Below are 18,963 nucleotides of genomic sequence, written 5' to 3' on the forward strand. Positions count from 1 at the left end.
CCGAGATTCGATCGTCGGTATCCCAATACCTCGTTTAATCTCGTTACCGGCAAGTCATTTTAGTCGTACCGTAATGCATGATCCCGTGACCAAACACTTGGTCACTTGGAGCTCATTATGATGATGCATTACCGAGTGGGCCCAGAGATACCTCTTCGTAATACGGAGTGACAAATCCCAATCTCGATCCGTGTCAACCCAACAGACACTTTCGGAGATACCTGTAGTGCACCTTTATAGTCACCCAGTTACGTTGTGACGTTTGGTACACCCAAAGCACTCCTACGGTATCCGGGAGTTACACGATCTCATGGTCTAAGGAAGAGATACTTTGACATTGGAAAAGCTCTAGCAAAACGAACTACACGATCTTGTGCTATGCTTAGGATTGGGTCTTATCCATCACATAATTCTCCCAATGATGTGATCCCGTTATCAACGACATCCAATGTCCATAGTCAGGAAACCATGACTATCTGTTGATCAACGAGCTAGTCAACTAGAGGCTCACTAGGGACGTATTGTGGTCTATGTATTCACATGTGTATTACGATTTCCGGATAATACAATTATAGCATGAATAAAAGACAATTATCATGAACAAGGAAATATAATAATAATCCTTTTATTATTGCCTCTAGGGAATATTTCCAACAAAGAGAGGGCAAATAAAATGGCAAGGGTGAAGTGGGGGAGAGGAAAACGAGAAGCAAATAATGTAATGCGAGAGATAGGGATTGTGATGGGTACTTGGTATGGTTGACTTTTGCGCAAACTCCCCGACAACGGCGCCAGAAATTCTTCTTGCTACCTCTTGAGCACTGCGTTGGATTTCCCCGAAGTGGAGAGGATGATGCAGTAAAGTAGCGTAAGTATTTCCCTCAGTTTTTGAGAACCAAGGTATCAATCCAGTAGGAGATTACGCACGAGTCCCTCGTACCTACACAAAACGATAGCTACTCGCAACCAATGCGATTAGGGGTTGTCAATCCCTTCACGGTCACTTACGAGGGTGAGATCTGATAGAGATGATAAATAATATTTTTGGTATTTTTGATATAGAGATGCAAAGTGAAAACTAAAAGGTAAAGTAAAAACAAAGCAAGTAATAAAGTAAATGAGATTGATATGATGAGAATAGACCCGGGGGCCATAGGTTTCGCTAGTGGCTTCTCTCAAGAGCATAAGTATTCTACGGTGGGTGAACAAATTACTGTTGAGCAATTGACAGAATTGAGCATAATTATGAGTATATCTAGGTATGATCATGTGTATAGGCATCACGTCCGAGACAAGTAGATCGAAACGATTCTGCATCTACTACTATTACTCCACTCATTGACCGCTATCCAGCATGCATCTAGAGTATTAAGTTAAAAATAGAGTAACACCTTAAGCAAGATGACATGATATAGAGGGATAAATTCATGCAATATGATAAAAACCCCATCTTGTTATCCTTGATGGCAACAATACAATACGTGCCTTGCAACCCTTTCTGTCACTGGGTAAGGACACCGCAAGATTGAACCTAAAGCTAAGCACTTCTCCCATTGCAAGAACTACCAATCTAGTTGGCCAAACCAAATGGATAATTCGAAGAGACTTGCAAAGATAACTCAATCATACATAAAATAATTCAGAGAAGATTCAAATATTATTCATAGATAAGCTGGATCATAAACCCACAATTCATCGATCTCAACAAACACATCGCAAAAAAGAAGATTACATCGAATAGATCTCCACAAGAGAGGGGGAGAACATTGTATTGAGATCCAAAAAGAGAGAAGAAGCCATCTAGCTACTAGCTATGGACCCGAAGGTCTGAAGTAAACTACTCACACTTCATCGGAGAGGCTGTGGTGTTGACGTAGAAGCCCTCCGTGGTAGATGCCCCCTCCGGCGGAGCTCCGAAACAGGCCCCAAGATGGGATCTCGCGGATACAGAAAGTTGCGGCGGTGGAATTAGGTTTTTGGCTCCGTATTTGATCTGTCGGGGGTACGTAGGTATATATAGGAGGAAGGAGTACGTTAGTGGAGCAACAGGGGGCCCACGAGGCAGGGGGCGCTCCCTAGGAGGGGGCGCGCCCCCCACCCTTGCGACCTCCTCTTTTGTTCCTTGGAGCAGGGTCCAAGTCTCCTGGATCACGTTCGGTGAGAAAATCACGTTCCCGAAGGTTTCATTCCGTTTGGACTCCGTTTGATATTCTATTTCTTCGAAATACTGAAATAGGCAAAAAACAGCAATTCTGGGCTGGGCCTCCGGTTAATAGGTTAGTCCCAAAAATAATATAAAAGTGGAAAATAAAGCCCAATATAGTCCAAAACAGTAGATAAAGTAGCATGGAGCAATCAAAAATTATAGATACATTGGAGACGTATCACACCTCCACTGTCATCATCATCCTCACCCTCCTTCCCCTGCCCATCATCTTCCTTGTCTTTATCGTTCCCATCACCTTCTTTGTCATCATCGTCTTCCTCACCCTCCTTCTCCTGCCCATCATCTTCCTTGTCTTTATCGTTCCCATCACCTTCTTCGTCATCATCGTCTTCCTTTCCTTCACCCTCTCCTTTTTCATCATCCTCTTCCTCTTCATCATCTTCATTATCCTTGTTTCCATTAGTCTCGTCTTCCCTCCCCATGTCAACACTTGCCTCCTCATGGTGATACACCGCATGTCGTACTCCCTGGCTACTTGGTTTCCCCTGAACGCCACTTTGTTCCTCCCCGTTTACAAAATCATCACCATCATTGCTGTCCGAACTGCCATCGCTATCGCTTTCATCATTACCTTTATCCCTGTCATCTCCCTCACTTTCGCTATCAACTCCCTCAATGTCATCGATGCCAGAATTAAACGACTCCTCCTCACTTGGTAAGCTATCTCTGTTGGCTGGTACTCGATCACACCTTCTCTTAGACTGTTGCCTGCTTGTCTCTGCAGCAATAGGATCTGACTCCCTTGCCCCCCATTCATCACCATCTATCCTCCCAATCCCAGTCACAAGCTTCCCCACTGCATGTGAAATTACGGAACACATTTCGTGCACCAACCCCGTGAGCTTCTTTTGCTTCTACAAAACATAAAAGTGGATGGTATAGAACATGATAAGTACAAATGGGAATGAAAAAGGAAACAACAACAAGAGGGAAAAGTGAAAGTGCAACTATCTCTGGGTGGTTTTGGTAATGATTTACAACATAGAGCTCATTGAACTAATGCCTTTACAAGATAAATATTTCAGGAAAGTTCAATGATTGGCATGGCATGGATAAGGAATGTGGACCCCTCAAAATGCTAAGGACAAAAGATTAGCTCAAGCTTCAAAGTCCAAGACTCTACATTTTCCATTTTAGTGATCCAAGATCACATTGAGTCTATAGGAAAACCAATACTATTAAAAGGGGATGAGGTGTTGCTTAATGGCCTGCTTGCTCAAAATGCTTAGTGATATGCTCCAAAGCCCTCAACCACTTTCTCATATCCATATATGTCCCAAACCTAAAGTCAAACTTGGCCCCACCGAGTTCATTTGACATAGCCACTGCCAGAAACCCTAGTCTTTTCGGTCTCACCAATAGGGATCTCGGTCTCACCGAGATGGGATTGCAAACTCTTTGTTTCCCTTCATAACATTTCAGACCAACCGAAATGAGCGATCGGTCCCACCGAGTCTGCAATGCAAACTCTCTGTTTCCTTTCCGTAACGCTTCGGTCCCACCGAGACGAGCGAATCGGTCCCACCGAGTTTGTCTAACCAACTCTCTGGTTTGCTTATTACAAAAGTTGGTCCAACTGAGTTTGAGTAATCGGTCCAACCGAGATTATGTTATGCCCTAACCCTTTGATATCGGTCCTACCGAGATGCATGTCGGTCCCACCGAAATTGTCTAGCAGTCACATATGAACTGAATCGGTCCGACCGAGATTTTTGATCTGGTCCAACCAAGTTTGGTGTAATGTGTCTAACGGTTAGATTTTGTGTGGAGTCTATATATACCCCTCCACCCTCTCCTCATTCATGAGGGAAGCTGTCAGATTATGCCTACACTTCCATTATCCATTTTTTGAGAGAGAGCCACCTACTCATGTGTTGAGACCAAGATATTCCATTCCTACCATATGAATCTTAATCTCTAGCCTTCCCCAAGTTGCACCAAATCCAATCCTATGAGAGTGAGTTGAGTGTTGGGGAGACTATCATTTGAAGCAAGCAAGGAGTTCATCAACAACACACCATCTATTACCTTTTGGAGAGTGGTGTCTCCTAGATTGGTTAGGTGTCACTTGGGAGCCTCCGACAAGATTGTGGAGTTGAACCAAGGAGTTTGTAGGGGCAAGGAGATCACCTACTTCGTGAAGATCTACCCTAGTGAGGCAAGTCCTTCGTGGGCGATGGCCATGGTGGGATAGACAAGTTGCTTCTTCGTGGACCCTTCGTGGGTGGAGCCCTCCATGGACTCGTGCAGCCGTTACCCTTCGTGGGTTGAAGTCTCCATCAACGTGGATGTACGATAGCACCACCTATCGGAACCACGACAAAAACATCCATGTCTCCTATTGTGTTTGCACTCTCCAAACCTTTCCCTTTACATTCTTGCAAGTTGCATGCTTTACTTTGCGCTGCTTATATACTCATTGCATGCTTGCTTGAATTGTGTTAAGATTGCTTGACTTGTGCTAAGTTGTTAAAATCTGCCTAGAACTAAAATTGGGAAAAGGCTAAGTTTTTATTTGGTCAAGTAGTCTAATCACCCCCCTCTAGACATACTTTCGATACTACAAAAAGCAGCTCCTGGATAACTTACTGTTTTGTCATACGACTCGGGCAATCTTGTGGCAACACATTTGGTGATGTGGTCCATACTGCCAAACAAGCTATCATCCGCACACCGGGAAAACTCCGTCTTGAGGTGGTGGTTTATAGTCAAAGAAGATAAAAAAATGAGTGACAATAATTGTGGCACTTGCATACGAAAAGAAGTGGGGAAATGAAGAAAAATGGTACTACCAATTGTCTGAAATTGCCTGCATTCACTATCCCACTTTCCTGTTGCCTACTGTTAGTGGATACTTAAGATTTATTATGCACCAAAAATGTAGGAGTGGTATGCAACTTGCTAGTTTTCAATACATAAGTTGCTTGTGTTATTGCAGAAACTTGCTAGTGTTCAATATGTAAATTGCGCACACAAAGAAAAAAGAGCTAACAATGTTCAACAATGTTTGCCTACTATTCATTTAAAAAATGTACTACAACAACTACCATTAGTACCAACAAAATCCTTCCTGTAACATTATCCAAGGCTTATCCAAGTGTGTGCATGACAACAAAAAAGTTCAAATAAGACTAGAAACTACTTGAAATATATGTAAAGCAGTTGCCCATAAAACTATACTCCCTCCGTTCCATAATGTAGTGCCTATAGATTTTTACAGAAGTCAAACATTACAAACTTTGACCATGTATATAGAGAAAAGTAGGTACATCTAGAATACCAAATGCACCTCATTGGATACATCACGAGTTATATTTTCAGAATATACATATTTGATATTGTGGATGTAGACAATTTTCTCTATACACTTGGTCAAAGTTGGCAATGTTTGACTTTTACAAAAATCTATAGGCACTACATTATGGAATGGAGGGAGTATTAGCTTGCTTGGTCTTTCAAAATGAATTGCCTACTCTGTCATGGTACTATTGCCTAAAAAAACATGTCTCCTAGGATGGAAAAATGAAATTACCCGCAAATTGTCGTACTCTTTCGGAGCCTTCCTGTCCTTCTTGATAATTTTGGAAATTAAATCTGAATTCCAAACTGAAACCCTTGGTACCAAGTTCAGGATTGGCTCATCAACATCCAAAGAGTCTAGATACAACAACTGCGTCATGACAAAAAGAAAAAGAACACAAAGTTTAAGTTAGCTAATGATTTGTAAAAATAGGGAAAAAAGGAAAACAAATGGATGCTTAAAAAAGCAAAACATCTTGAAGCACTTACAACAAGGTGGAAAACACAGCAACAAACAGCCTTATTGTTGCCACGCCCTGAAGTGAATGCAAGCTTCAGTTGATCAACAACAAACTGGCATATATTGGTTTCCGTTATTCCCTTGACATCCATGACTGCAGGGAAGCTTTTGGGGGAAATACTTAAACTAGTTGAAGGGTCGAGGAAGAACGAAAAAACAAGAGCTAGCCAAGCGCGGACAAAGTCATCATCAGAAGTTCCTCCCATATCTACGATCATCTTGCACCACGCTGTGAGAGATGGGGAGTTCTTGGAGGTGATATTGTAAATATTGTACATTGCCTTTGTGATTTCAGGCCGATTCTCAAAACACACCTTCCTGCCCCTATTTAGCAAACCCCATATCCTACGGACACTTGTGGCATCTACAGGAATCTTTCCCCTTTCTAGAATGACTACATGCAAAATCTCAGGGTCATAATGCTTCATTATCCATTGGCTAAGATCTCCGGGCATGCTACTCGCTGCAAGGTCCAGAATGCCACCAAATTCTTTTCCAATGATGACACCCTTTTGAACATGAACCAAATCCTTGTTCAACTTGAAGAGCCTTGCAGGGGATGCCCTGTTCCTACGACCCTATTGCACTGAAAAAACAAAAAAAGGAATTAGCAAATAATGTTCCTCACAGGATAGGCAACTTAGGCAGCATTGATGGACAAAAAAAAGTAAACTGAGGCAACTATGCAGATACCTCAGTTCCTCCCGTCTTCTGGCATTTTTGTTTTGGAGGTTGGTCGACGTCTGCACCTTCAACATTTGCATTCCCAGCATCTGCAGCTTGGCTCTCGTTACTATTCTCGTTACTAATAATGTCATCAGGATGCTTCCCCCGTACAACAACTGCTTTAGTTCTCTGACGCTTGTACCCAATTATTGGTGCACGGCTCTGTGGCTGGAACATGGAAAACACAAAAATCAGTAAAAAAATAAAATAAAAATAAAAATCTGTTATGTACAAAGAGAACATAAAACTCCTGACGATGTGCACACCTGTGTTTGCTGCTCTTCATTGCCATAAGATGCAAGGTCAACATGACTTGATCCAGTAGGCCCATCCTGTTTTGACTTATAACTTGTCCCAGCCATCTATTTTTTGTTGCGTATATAAAGGACAAACAATAAGCATCAAGATAAAAAAATGGTTCTGCAAAAGCTGTATATCATCCAATAAAGTTCATTTGACTAAATTCCTACTAAACTAAGCAAAAAGCAATTTACAAAAAAGTGGACAATGAAAAATGTTGTAAACTATCTGATTTTCACTATTTTTACAACATTAATACAAACTTAAGTAAAACATGACTACAAGGAGCAAGACAAATCTGTTACACATCATGCACCTGAAAAAAAACACATATCATGACTCAAAGGCAACAGGTGATGGCATGTCAGGCAACTGACTCACGAAGCTTGAGCAAGCTTGACATTGCACAAACGCACTAGGCAAAAAAAAATAGATGAGGCATGTGTTCACGCAATTGACTCACAATAAACTTGAGCAGGCCAGACATTGCACAAATGCACTAGGCAACAGATGATGGCATGTCAGGCAACTGACTCGGAAAAAAAATTGAGCAAGCCTGACATTGCACAAATGCATTGGGCAACATATGATGGCATGTCAGGCAACTGACTCACAAAACTTGAGCAAAACCAGTCATTGCACAAATTAACTAGGCAACAAATGATAGCATGTCAGGAAATTGACTCACAAAACTTGAGCAAGCCACTCATTGCACAAATTAACTAGGCAACATATGAGGACATCTAAAGCAAGTGACTCACAAAACTTGAGCAAGCCTAACAACTGAATCACAAAACTTAAAGCAGAAAATACATATGGACATATCTGTAAACAAAACGTGAGCACCGTAAGCCCAACACACAACCTCATACACACACATTTCAACAAAAAGGAGCCTAGAACATCAAACATTGCCTTGTTCAAACACAAAATAGGTACATCTGTTGCATGTAAACAAAAGGGACTAGGCAACTATGTGAGCAGTTGTTGGGCAAGTTAGCAGACCTACAACCAAATGCACGAGAACATCTCCCTCCTTCTCACTCTAGACACTGCGACACCTATTGAAGGATCACCAAAACCTATCTCACCAGTACCCAATCCCCAAAACTAATCTAAACAAGTGCTTAATCCGTTCCTAATCAGTTAACCTATGCATCAAAGCACCAAATACTCATCGATTTCGCCCAAAACTCGGCGGATCTGGCAAGCCTACAGAATTGGATCGGTGGACTGACCTGGGAGGTTTGCTCACGGCGATTCTACCCTCCGCGCCAACAGCACGACGATTCTGCTCCTCCACGCGAACAACACGGCGAAGGCGCGCGCGTCGTTCCTCCTCGGCCGCGTCTCCAGTACTGCAGTGCCTTCCGCCCCCGATTGCTGTGAGATGCGGTTGTGATGGTATGGCCTCGGTCGCCGCACCGACGCGCACCCGGCCGCTTAACCCCCCCTCCACGCCGTGCACTCTATCCCTTCCACACAGGCCGGCGGAAGACGGCCGCCGAATCACCGCGCCGCCACTAGCTGTTGTGTGCCGCAGTTGTAGTGGTGTGGTCCCGGTCGCCGCACCGACGCGCACCTGGCCACTTAACTCCTCCCTCCACGCCGCGTACGGCGTCCCTTTCTCACTACGGCGGAAGACGGTCGCCGAATCGCCGCGCCGCCACCGGCTGCTTCGAATTTGGTGGATTTGGGAGGAAATGGGTGGCGCTCCCTGCGCTCGGGAGCGGTTTCGAAATGGGACAGGGAGGAGATGGAAGTGGGAATGGGGGAAGAACTGGAGGGACCCACGACCGCTTGGACGCCCAACGGGTCTCGTCCCGACGCCACGACCAGGTGCCACCTGGCGCACGCGTCGATGGAACGAGCGGGCGGAGCGATCGATGCGCGCGTCCGCAAGATGACGATCGGACGACGCGCGATAGCGTGTGCTGTGTAAGACTAGTTAGCACAGTTGCACTTTTTAGGTTTTAGGCTTAATGAATACATGGGTTCTGTCATTTTGAAAAAAAAAACAGATGCTGGTCAACTTCACCTCTGGTTTAAACCGGCGGACCCTGCTTTGACTAACGAGACCGACCTGACCAGGGTTAACCCACCCTGAAGCAACCGGCCAGTAGTACCATGATTAGTCTTCCACGTGACCGCGTGTACTGTACTAGTCTACGGGGCACGGAGTTGTACTCCTACTTGAGCAGCTCCATTCTCGCCGTCTCCTCTGCTACTCCCAGCAGCTGACCAGCTCCACCTTTCCCACTCCCGTTCAAGGCAAGCCGACCTGCCTGCAATCACGGAGGAGAGGAGAAAAACACAAAGAAACAACAGCGCGCCGCTCCAGCTCCAGCTCCCGAGGCAGCTCACCGGCGGCCACCGTTCGACCCCTCCCCCGCCCATTCCCGCGGTGCTCCCCTCCGCCCGCTCGCCGCCGCCTGGTGATGCTACGGGCCCCCGGCCCCGCCGCGGCGACACCGGCTCGCAGCTAGATCTGGCCCGCAGGAGGTTCCCGGGCGGCATGGGGCGGTTCGCAGGGCTGCGGTGGCTCCTCCTGCTGTGGGTGGCGGCGGGGGCGCTGGCCGCGGAGGAGGATAGCAAGGCGGCCGTCGGGGCGCCCGGGCCGCGCCGGCACGCGTACGCGGCGATGATGTACATGGGCACGCCTCGCGACTACGAGTTCTACGTGGCCACGCGCGTCATGATGCGCTCGCTGCGCGGCTTCGGCGCCGACGCCGACCGCGTCGTGATCGCCTCGCTTGACGTTCCGCCGCGTTGGGTCCAGGCGCTGTAAGCCCTCCCCCACTCCCCCCTTGTCGTATTTCTGCCTTGGATCGTTTGGTGGTGCCAAAAATTTCACCCCCTGTTGACTATTGAGTAGATATTCGATGCCCAGCTCGGTTGCTTGAGTGTTTCTCTTTCTTGAAAACCCCCTATTGCTTCACTTGTTGACTTCGTGCTTGGCTCGTTGCTTGCGCCATATTTATAGCTACATCTATGTTCTGTTAGTAGCAACTTGGGTAGTTCCATGCCATATTTGATTTGAACCCTTACGTCTGATGTTTGGTCTGAACTTTGGTTAGTCAGTGGAACGCCTTCGTTTCTACCCAACGCCGATTAATGAATTCGATTATTTCGCAAAAAAAGTCAGTGATTATTTGATTGATTTGATGTTACAGTGTATGGATATTCATCTTTCTTCTTCTTCTTTGGTTCAAATTTGATTTTCTTTCAGTACAACTCTCTGAACATATCGGGTATCCGGTCTTAAAGGTGGCGCTACTCTGTTTCCGAAATATGTAAAGTTCTTACAGTTTCATCTTGCATTTCTGTGAACAGTTTTGGCGCGCGGATCATTTAGTGCACTTTTCGCATTGTCCTGTTGGTTACTGTTTCTTCCAGTACTTCCGGATGCATAGACGATATATATGTTACATGCTTGCTTCTTGGAAATGGTCGTCTCTAATGGCACTACGTCATTGGAGTTTGTTAAGAATACTACCTCATCTGCGTTTTGAAATATTTGTTGATAAATCGCAAGACCTGAGCTGCGAATTTCCACCACCAATTTACACACATTCTACCTTCCTTATTGTTAACCATTATTTCTTCACTGTAGAACAGTTCGTGTTAGACCATCGACTTGGTGTTTCTGTTAGATATTTGCTGAAAGTCGCAAGATTTGACCAGTCAACGTTCTACAAGTTCTACTTGTTAGTAGTTGATTAACTGACTGTGACTGCATATAGTTGTTAAAAAGTATTTTCAATTGGGGGCATATATGTCGTGCTGTTTAAGTGACCACATCTGGTTGTCCGACTAAGTTGATTAATCTCTGTTATGGCTTGTTAGTCCTTGCCTACAAGATTGCGTTTCAGGAAATCCTAGATTTGTTTTGTGGTTTTGCAAGTTTTCTCTATATCTTGGTGGCCAAAACTTTCTCCCCTGTTCCAGAGAATATCAGCCTGTGAATCATTGTCGACTTTGGGCATTTTCTTAAGTGGGCTTTAATATATGAACTAATGCATTCAAAACTTCAAACTGTATTATGAGAAGTTGAGAGTTTTTTCAGGTTTAGAAGCTTACTACATCTGATCCAAAATGTAGGTCCTTATAGCATTTTACCAGTCAAACATTTAAGAATTAGTGCATTCAAGACATCAAACTGTACTAGATTTATCATGAAATATACTTTTATAATATATAGTTTTCATGATGTGAGACAACATATTCGCATGGAAATCTACGGTTGAAGTACCTACCACCTTGAAGACTCTGTCAATGTCCTAAAGACTTACATTTTTTATCAGAAGAGATAGTTACTATCGAGCTGTGTATTCAACAGTATTTTTTATATGAGAACTATAACCGATAATGAACGAAAAATAGTGGCAGTATAGAGGAAACCAAGGCGATCAGGTTGCAATAAAAATGAAGCCGGGCGGGGTCACTCTCTAGTTGTGTGACAACAGTTCTTATGGCACTGCGTGAAGCATTATGCTTTTTATTTTATCTTTTAATGTAACATTCTTGTGATGCCTCATGCTACTGCTAGAATTCACATGTATTCTGAAGCAAAGCATGCATCATACATTAATTACTGTTAAATATGCTTAATCTGGAATGTACCTTTTTTTGGTATGCAGAGTCTTGATTCTGTTACTTATTTATGCATCTCCAACTGTTTCTCTAGGAAAGATGATGGTGTGAAGGTGGTCTCTGTGGATAATTTGAAGAACCCATACGAAAAACAAGATAACTTCAACTCACGATTCAAGTTGACCTTAAATAAGCTGTATGCTTGGAGCTTAGTTTCCTATGACCGAGTTGTTATGCTAGACTCTGACAATATGTTTCTCCAGAACACTGATGAATTATTTCAGTGTGGCCACTTCTGTGCAGTCTTCATCAACCCTTGCATCTTCCATACAGGCCTCTTTGTACTGAAGGTAGGATTACTTAATCAGCACACATCTCCTTTCTTCTGTAAACATTATTATCTTTTTGCAGATCTAAGACTAAAGTTGTGTTATTGCTTTGTTATTTGCAATGGTTATGAATGGAACTTTTGAGATCATTTTTGGATGCTTTGTTCGTTGTTCAGTATTTCATTTTACGAGTGATCTATCTGTCATTTGATGCTTCTTACTGCTTTATTTATTGTGTTGGATTAAAAATATATCTTTGTGGTTTTGTTGTCAACTTGTTTAGTACAGATTTTTTGTTTATCAAAATGTATTTTTTGACATAAATGTATTCATCTAAGACGCGTGATGCATAAGTTTTAAAAATATGTATTGTGCAGACTAACTTACGTAGAAAATATGTATTGTGCTGTAGGACTGGTCAATGATCATGGTTCTAAAACATTGAAACCCCTTTGTTATGCGCCAATATAATTATTGTTGACATTCTCACAGTTACTAATCAACCATTTTTCTTTCCTTTTTTTAACAAAAAGCACAACTATTCTTATGATCTCTTTTTTTTTGTAGCCTTCTATGGATGTTTTTAAGAACATGCTACATGAGCTAGCTGTTGGGCGTGAAAACCCAGATGGTGCAGATCAGGGCTTCCTTGCTAGCTATTTCCCAGACTTGCTTGATCAGCCAATGTTCCATCCACCAGCTAATGGCACCAAACTTGATGGAAATTATCGCCTTCCTCTAGGCTATCAGATGGATGCATCTTATTTTTGTGAGTATGACTACCGGTATATCATTATTCCATATGCATTTTCATGGCTAAGACTGATGAACTGCACTTTTTCAGATTTGAAGCTCCGGTGGAGTATTCCGTGTGGACCGAATAGTGTGGTTACATTTCCAAGTGCTCCATGGATGAAGCCATGGTACTGGTGGTCTTGGCCAGTTTTACCTCTGGGACTTTCTTGGCATGAACAACGTCGTGAAAACCTGGGGTGGGTAGTTTCTTTAGAAACTCTTTTTGTCATCCATATCTCTATTACATTCTCAAACTGTGATACTAATAGTACCTTGCACGAAATGTAGTCCCAGTCTCTCAGATAAGGAAGGCTATTTTGTTAAATGGTAGTAGCACACTAGCACTCATGTGTATTTATGTGATTGGTGGCATGTCTTTCTGGAATCACCATCTATCTTCTTTAGAATAAAGATACACAAGACAGCGCTTATGATGCTTCTTTAATTTTTTAGGATAGAATTCCATAAAGTAGGGGTTATGAACTTGTGATGCCCTTAAAAATTGGTATGGCTAAAGGAGCATCATTAATTGCTATGTAGAATGATGTTGCACAAAATTTTAGTTCGGAAACACATCATCAGTTACTGTTTCTGACAATGTTTGAACTTGGTGCAAAACAGGTATTCATCAGAGATACCGATGGCATTATTCCAGGCTCTACTGTACATTGGAGTCATCGCAGTGAACCGACTAGCACGGCCTAGTTTGTCGAAGCTCTGCTACAACAGAAGAATGGAGAAAAGCACCATGTTCTTACTCACCACGCTCAGAGTAGTGGCGGCATGGTCCATTCTTGCAGCCTACACCATTCCCTTCTTCCTCGTTCCACGGACCGTCCATCCGCTGCTAGGCTGGCCACTATACCTGCTTGGCTCTTTCTCCCTCTCTTTGATCGTCATCAACTTCTTCCTCCTCCACCCCCTTGCCGTCCTCACGACATGGTTCGGGATCATCGGCACGCTCTTTGTGATGGCATGCCCATGGTATATGAACGGCGTCGTCAGGGCGTTGGCGGTGTTCGCATACGCGTTTTTCTGCGCGCCGGTGGTCTGGGCGTCCTTGGTCAAGATAATGAGCTCCTTGCAGGTCCTGATCGAGAGGGACGCCTTCAGGCTTGGGGAGCCTAACCAGACGGCCGAGTTCACCAAGCTTTACTGAGGTGGGCAGGACAGATACATATGTGGTGACTTGTAGTGTCGTTCGATTTGATCAGCTAATCCCAGTTCATGTTGGCAATTCTGATGGCCATTTCAGCTGTACAAGTAAAACCGCCGAGTTTGGAAACTACAGTTGTTGAACCTATGTAACACGAACTGGAACCATTGGAACCCATGATTGTCCTCTTGGACATGTAGATGATATATATATATGGTGCCGAGGAAAAGGGGAAATTGATGCTTGTGCGAATGTGTTGGTTCTGGTTCTGCCGAGGAGCATACTAGTAAATGTTTTTTGGTTTCTTGATTTGCTTTTGCTGTTGTCGACGAAAAATGGCCTTCCTCTAATTGATCTGATGTCTTCAGTTCTACCATCATGAGAAATGGCCAAATCTTTTGTCACTGTAGCTGTACATGATACCGATTTTGCCTCTCCATATGTCCTGGAGGCCAGAAGTTTTTTCTTTCTATTATTACCTCCATCCTGAATTACTTGTCTTTGATTTGTTCCCCAATTACTTGTCAGTAATTTGGGACGGAGGGAGTGCATTTTATGTCTTCAAAGTTGGGAGTTCAAAATCCGTGACTGGCAGCATGTTTCTTAACACCCAGTTATGGCTTTTCTTCTTCTGTTCCTCTGTTTTTTTCAAGGAGGGCCCTAAGGGGTATTGGATTTTGGGTGTAAAACTGCAAATCAAGCCAAAGTAGACTAAAGTTGGTCTGGAAATGTGCAAGAGACTACGTTGGATAACTAAGCATGTTTGACAAAGATATCCTCCATCGTTCAAATGCAAGGCGTGTTTAAGAATTTCAGGTCCAAGCATTAGCCAACGATATCTATCACTATGTTAGCTTGAAAAACGATCTTGGCCTCTTTTGACTGCAATTTTGAATATTTTCCAACTATTAATGTGCAAAAAGAAAATGATCAAAGTTTAAATTGTTCAGTCATACATTATTATTATTGCCTCGTCGTCGATAAGAACGTGTTATGTGTGCTGTGTGACCACTTACAATATTGCACACGCTGTGCGCGATTTGACTTTTTTTTGGCGGGTCGCGTGATGACTTATCTTGAGATTGATCAGATCCATTTTTCTTCTCTGAGACAACTAGGCACGCCTAACGCCTGATATATTGATTAACGATCTAATATCGCTGTCATTAAAGAGATAAGAGTGCAGATCATGCGCACTAGTATTATACTCTACACAATAGAAGAAGACATCATTTGAAAAAGTCGCATGCAGATCAGGCCCACGGTTGTCCTTCCGCTGGCATCTACACAAGGCGGTGCCTTGTCGTCTCAGCCTCTTGCAGAGAGCTACAAAACAGAGCAGACGGAGGCGGTTGCCCACTGGCCACTACCTTCTCCGAGAATGAACGGGCGGGGGCGGCTGCTGCTCTGCCTCTTCCTCTCGGCCGCGCTGACCCCGCCGCGGCAGCTCGCCCTCGCCGGCGCAGCCTCCAGTTCCAAGGTGGTGACCAGCCTCCCCGGCTTCCAAGGCCAGCTCCCCTTCCACCTCGAGACCGGGTACCCATTTCTCGCTTTCTTCTTCAGCTAATTTCTCCACGCACCAAGGCGGATCACCTTGATCGACTCCATTAATTGGCTTCTGGACTTAAGGTACGTGGAGGTGGACGAGGAGAACGGCACCGAGCTGTTCTACTACTTCGTCGAGTCCGAGGCCGGCGCCGACAACGCCCCTTTCCTCCTCTGGCTCACCGGCGGCGACCGCTGCTCCGTACTCAGCGGCCTCGCCTTGGAGATCGGTACACCACGTTTACGTTCTCAAGCGTTGACTCGCCAATGCGATTGCTCTTTGACATCATATTATTCCATGCATGTGCACGGCAACTGCAGGTCCATTCCAGTTCGTCGCAGAGCCCTACAACGGCACAGTACCGCGCCTGCAAATCAACCCGTACTCATGGACCAAGGTCGATCCTGTTTCTTGCATACATATCATACGCAATGCCGGTTCATTCCTGTGTTGACAGCGTCCATCTGCATGCAGGTGGCAAATGTCCTTTTCGTCGATACACCGGTTGGGGCAGGATTTTCCTTCTCCAGGCGGCCTGAAGGTTACCATGTTGGGGAAGTATCTACCTCGTTGCAGCTCCATGAACTCCTCATCAAGGTATAGTTGCTGCTCTAATCTACTAATTAGTCTACTTCGATTTAGGCTTTTTCGAGGGATTTGGTACTAACTACGTAGTTTAATCCACTGTGACAACGTGTAGTGGTTCACTGACCATCCCGAGTTCCTCGCAAATCCTCTCTACATCGGGGGAGACTCTCTTGCTGGACAACTTGTACCATTTATCGCTCAAAAGATCTCAGAAGGTAGGTATTTAGATTCTCAAATGTATAATTGATTAAACTTCAACCTTGATTTTTAATTACGTTTACCTAGTTCAACTCTATATCCATGATTTGTGTTCTGCAGGTATTGAAGCTGGAAGGAGCCCCATCCTTAATCTCAAGGTAACCATCATAATTTTTTCCAAGAGACTCTATGCAGTACCTATCAATGCTAAGAGCTTGCATATATATCGATATATCGCATGTCGTAATTACGTTAATTTCCTCGCTCCCAGGGCTATCTGGTAGGCAACCCGGGTACCGGCGAAAACATTGATATTAGCTCCAGAGTGCCGTATGCTCATGGACTTGGTATAATATCAGATCAGTTATATGAGGTAATTAAGCGCATCCACATCCGTTTTTATTCCAATATATCTGCACGCACCAAAATTTTCTGCACTCCAAATGATATGCATGCTACTCTCTCATTTTTTTCTTCTGTAGACAATACTGGGGCATTGCCAAGGAGAAGACTACATGAATCCTAGAAATACACTGTGTGCTCAATCTCTAGGCACTTTCAATAATGTAAGGACGAGATATCCTACAAATACTTTCAAGCTGCCTACCAACTCGTATAACCACTTGACTGAAGGTTATGTATGAAATTCAAATTGCAGCTCCGCTCAGAAGTTATGGTTGCCCAAATTTTGTTGGACAATTGCGTTTATGCATCTCCTAGGCCAGGCATCGAGACGGACAAGTCAGCTGGTGCTGCTCGGAAGATCCTAAGCGAGGAAGCAGTAATCGTAACGGGGAAACGAGTAAAACACCCGCCACCTCGTGTGCCATTGGGCTGCATTGTAAGTCAACATAGTAGAGCCACATACTACCTCTCTAACCATTGAAGTACTATATGTTTCCATTGCTTTAGTTGACTTGATCCTACATACGCCATGCATGGGCGCAGAGCTACACGGCTTACCTGTCGTATTTCTGGGCAAACGACGAGCTCACCCGAGACGCCCTGGGGATCAAGGACGGCACCGTGGACGAGTGGGTGAGGTGCCACGACGGCGACCTGCCGTACGCCGTGGACATCGGGAGCAGCATCAAGTACCACCGGAATGTCACCGTCAATGGTTACCGTGCGCTGGTGTACAGGTAATAAGTGAGACTCGGATACTCGGATAGGTATCGTCTTCAAGGTGGTTTGTTCGTTCGTTGCTACTGAAACTCGGATATTTGATCAGCTGAAAGCCGGAACCTGACTGAGTTTTTTGATTGGTGTCGGCAGCGGCGACCACGATGCGATTGTGCCGCACCTGGGGACGCAGGCGTGGGTGAGGTCTCTCGGCTTCCCCATCGTCGACGACTGGAGGGCCTGGCATCTCGACGGCCAGTCTGCCGGGTTCGTCATCCTTCCATTTCGATTGCCTTGCCTGCTCTGTTTTCCTCACTCGCTAACAGCGATGCCTCTGCTTGATTTATTTTTCACGGGTCTGCAGATTCACCATAACTTACTCCAACAACATGACATTCGCGACCGTCAAGGTAATGACATTTTCTGACCGCGTATGTGCTGCGCGTGGTTATTCATGGATTGTCAGTTTTAAGCTGTTGTTCCCGCCGGTTGGTTTTGCAGGGAGCCGGGCACACGGCGCCCCAGTACGAGCCCGAGAGGTGCTACGCCATGTTCAACCGGTGGATACTGGACCAGCCACTCTAGTCTACACGTATGTAACATCATCTAGTAGGTCTAGGATGTATATGTTCGTCTACACATACCTTATTTGGTGAAGTTTGTTCGGATTAGCGGTGTGGCCTAAACTTGTTTCTTACTTATAGTGGGAATTGAATACTTTTGTGTCTGGTTAACTGCAAAGCCCCCGCCCCCCGCGCCCCTCCTTCATTTTCACAATATGGTTAGTTCGAAGATAATTTTGCATTTCACTCTTTTCATAAAATCATGTGAGATATATGTGGACCATAATTTTCCAGTAGCCAAATGGCTGAGATATATGTGGATCAGGTTTTCTGTAAGGGCTTTATTAATTTAAAGCCGGTCGGTAGCCTTTTTTTGTAAAAAAAAAATAGCCACTGAGGTTTAGAAGTTGGCTGGATGTGGATTTGTAAGGTCAATGCAATACCTTGAGAGGCGTGTTACATGGAAGTGCGGCGGGAGAGGGCTCAGGTGTTTCCGGGCGGAAATTCCCTAAATCAAGAATATTTTCGTTGTGAAAACTATGTATGAGCAGCTATCTTGAGTTGGTTTGCACACATCCTTTAAGCATACTATATGACCCACTGCGCCTTCATGCAAAAAATAACTTGCGGCCAAGAGAAGTGAAGCGAACTATTGGAAGGACCGTCATGAGAACCTGTAACGTGGATGTATACCTGCCAACACCCATGACCAGTGGGGGCCTGGGTCTCACTTGTTTCTTACTTATAGTGGGAATTGAAATACTTTTGTGTCTGGTTAACTGCAAAGCCCCCCCACCCCAACCCCCCTAATCCTATTTTCATACTTCTGTCGCTCCATCCCCGTATGGGTGGAGAACCCGTCATTGTCTCGGTTGTGATACCACAGACTCTAGGAGAGAGCACTCATCTTGGGGTGGGCTTACTACTTGTATGCTTTCAGCAGTTATCCTCTTCACACTTGGCCACACAACGTTTACCGTACGCACGATAACTTGTACAT

General features: G+C 44.5%; 2 protein-coding genes across 4 annotated transcripts; both read left to right on the plus strand.

Moving 5' to 3' along the window:
- The first annotated feature begins 9,287 nt into the window (after nt 1–9,287).
- On the plus strand, nt 9,288–14,251 carry LOC119365280 (putative glucuronosyltransferase PGSIP8). The gene is made up of 5 exons (XM_037630897.1): nt 9,288–9,857; nt 11,761–12,016; nt 12,563–12,764; nt 12,840–12,987; nt 13,412–14,251. Exons 1-5 carry the CDS (start codon nt 9,589–9,591, stop codon nt 13,947–13,949), a joined length of 1,413 nt encoding a protein of 470 aa, XP_037486794.1. The 5' UTR covers nt 9,288–9,588; the 3' UTR covers nt 13,950–14,251.
- A 1,032-nt stretch (nt 14,252–15,283) lies between these two features.
- On the plus strand, nt 15,284–18,134 carry LOC119365279 (serine carboxypeptidase-like 7). 3 transcript variants are annotated; one of them, XM_037630894.1, is made up of 13 exons: nt 15,286–15,482; nt 15,576–15,721; nt 15,813–15,889; nt 15,967–16,089; nt 16,193–16,295; nt 16,399–16,436; nt 16,550–16,651; nt 16,761–16,844; nt 16,937–17,119; nt 17,227–17,420; nt 17,554–17,667; nt 17,765–17,810; nt 17,902–18,134. In XM_037630894.1, exons 1-13 carry the CDS (start codon nt 15,328–15,330, stop codon nt 17,983–17,985), a joined length of 1,449 nt encoding a protein of 482 aa, XP_037486791.1. In that variant the 5' UTR covers nt 15,286–15,327; the 3' UTR covers nt 17,986–18,134. The 3 variants fall into 3 exon arrangements, with proteins under 3 accessions (XP_037486792.1, XP_037486793.1, XP_037486791.1); XM_037630895.1 differs by lacking the exons at nt 17,765–17,810; nt 17,902–18,134 and having other exon boundaries at nt 15,284–15,482; nt 17,227–17,464; XM_037630896.1 differs by lacking the exons at nt 17,765–17,810; nt 17,902–18,134 and having other exon boundaries at nt 15,284–15,482; nt 17,227–17,450; nt 17,554–17,663.
- Nucleotides 18,135–18,963: the final 829 nt, after the last annotated feature.

This window comes from Triticum dicoccoides, chromosome 2B, assembly GCF_002162155.2.
Source record: "Triticum dicoccoides isolate Atlit2015 ecotype Zavitan chromosome 2B, WEW_v2.0, whole genome shotgun sequence".
Lineage (NCBI taxonomy): Eukaryota > Viridiplantae > Streptophyta > Magnoliopsida > Poales > Poaceae > Triticum > Triticum dicoccoides.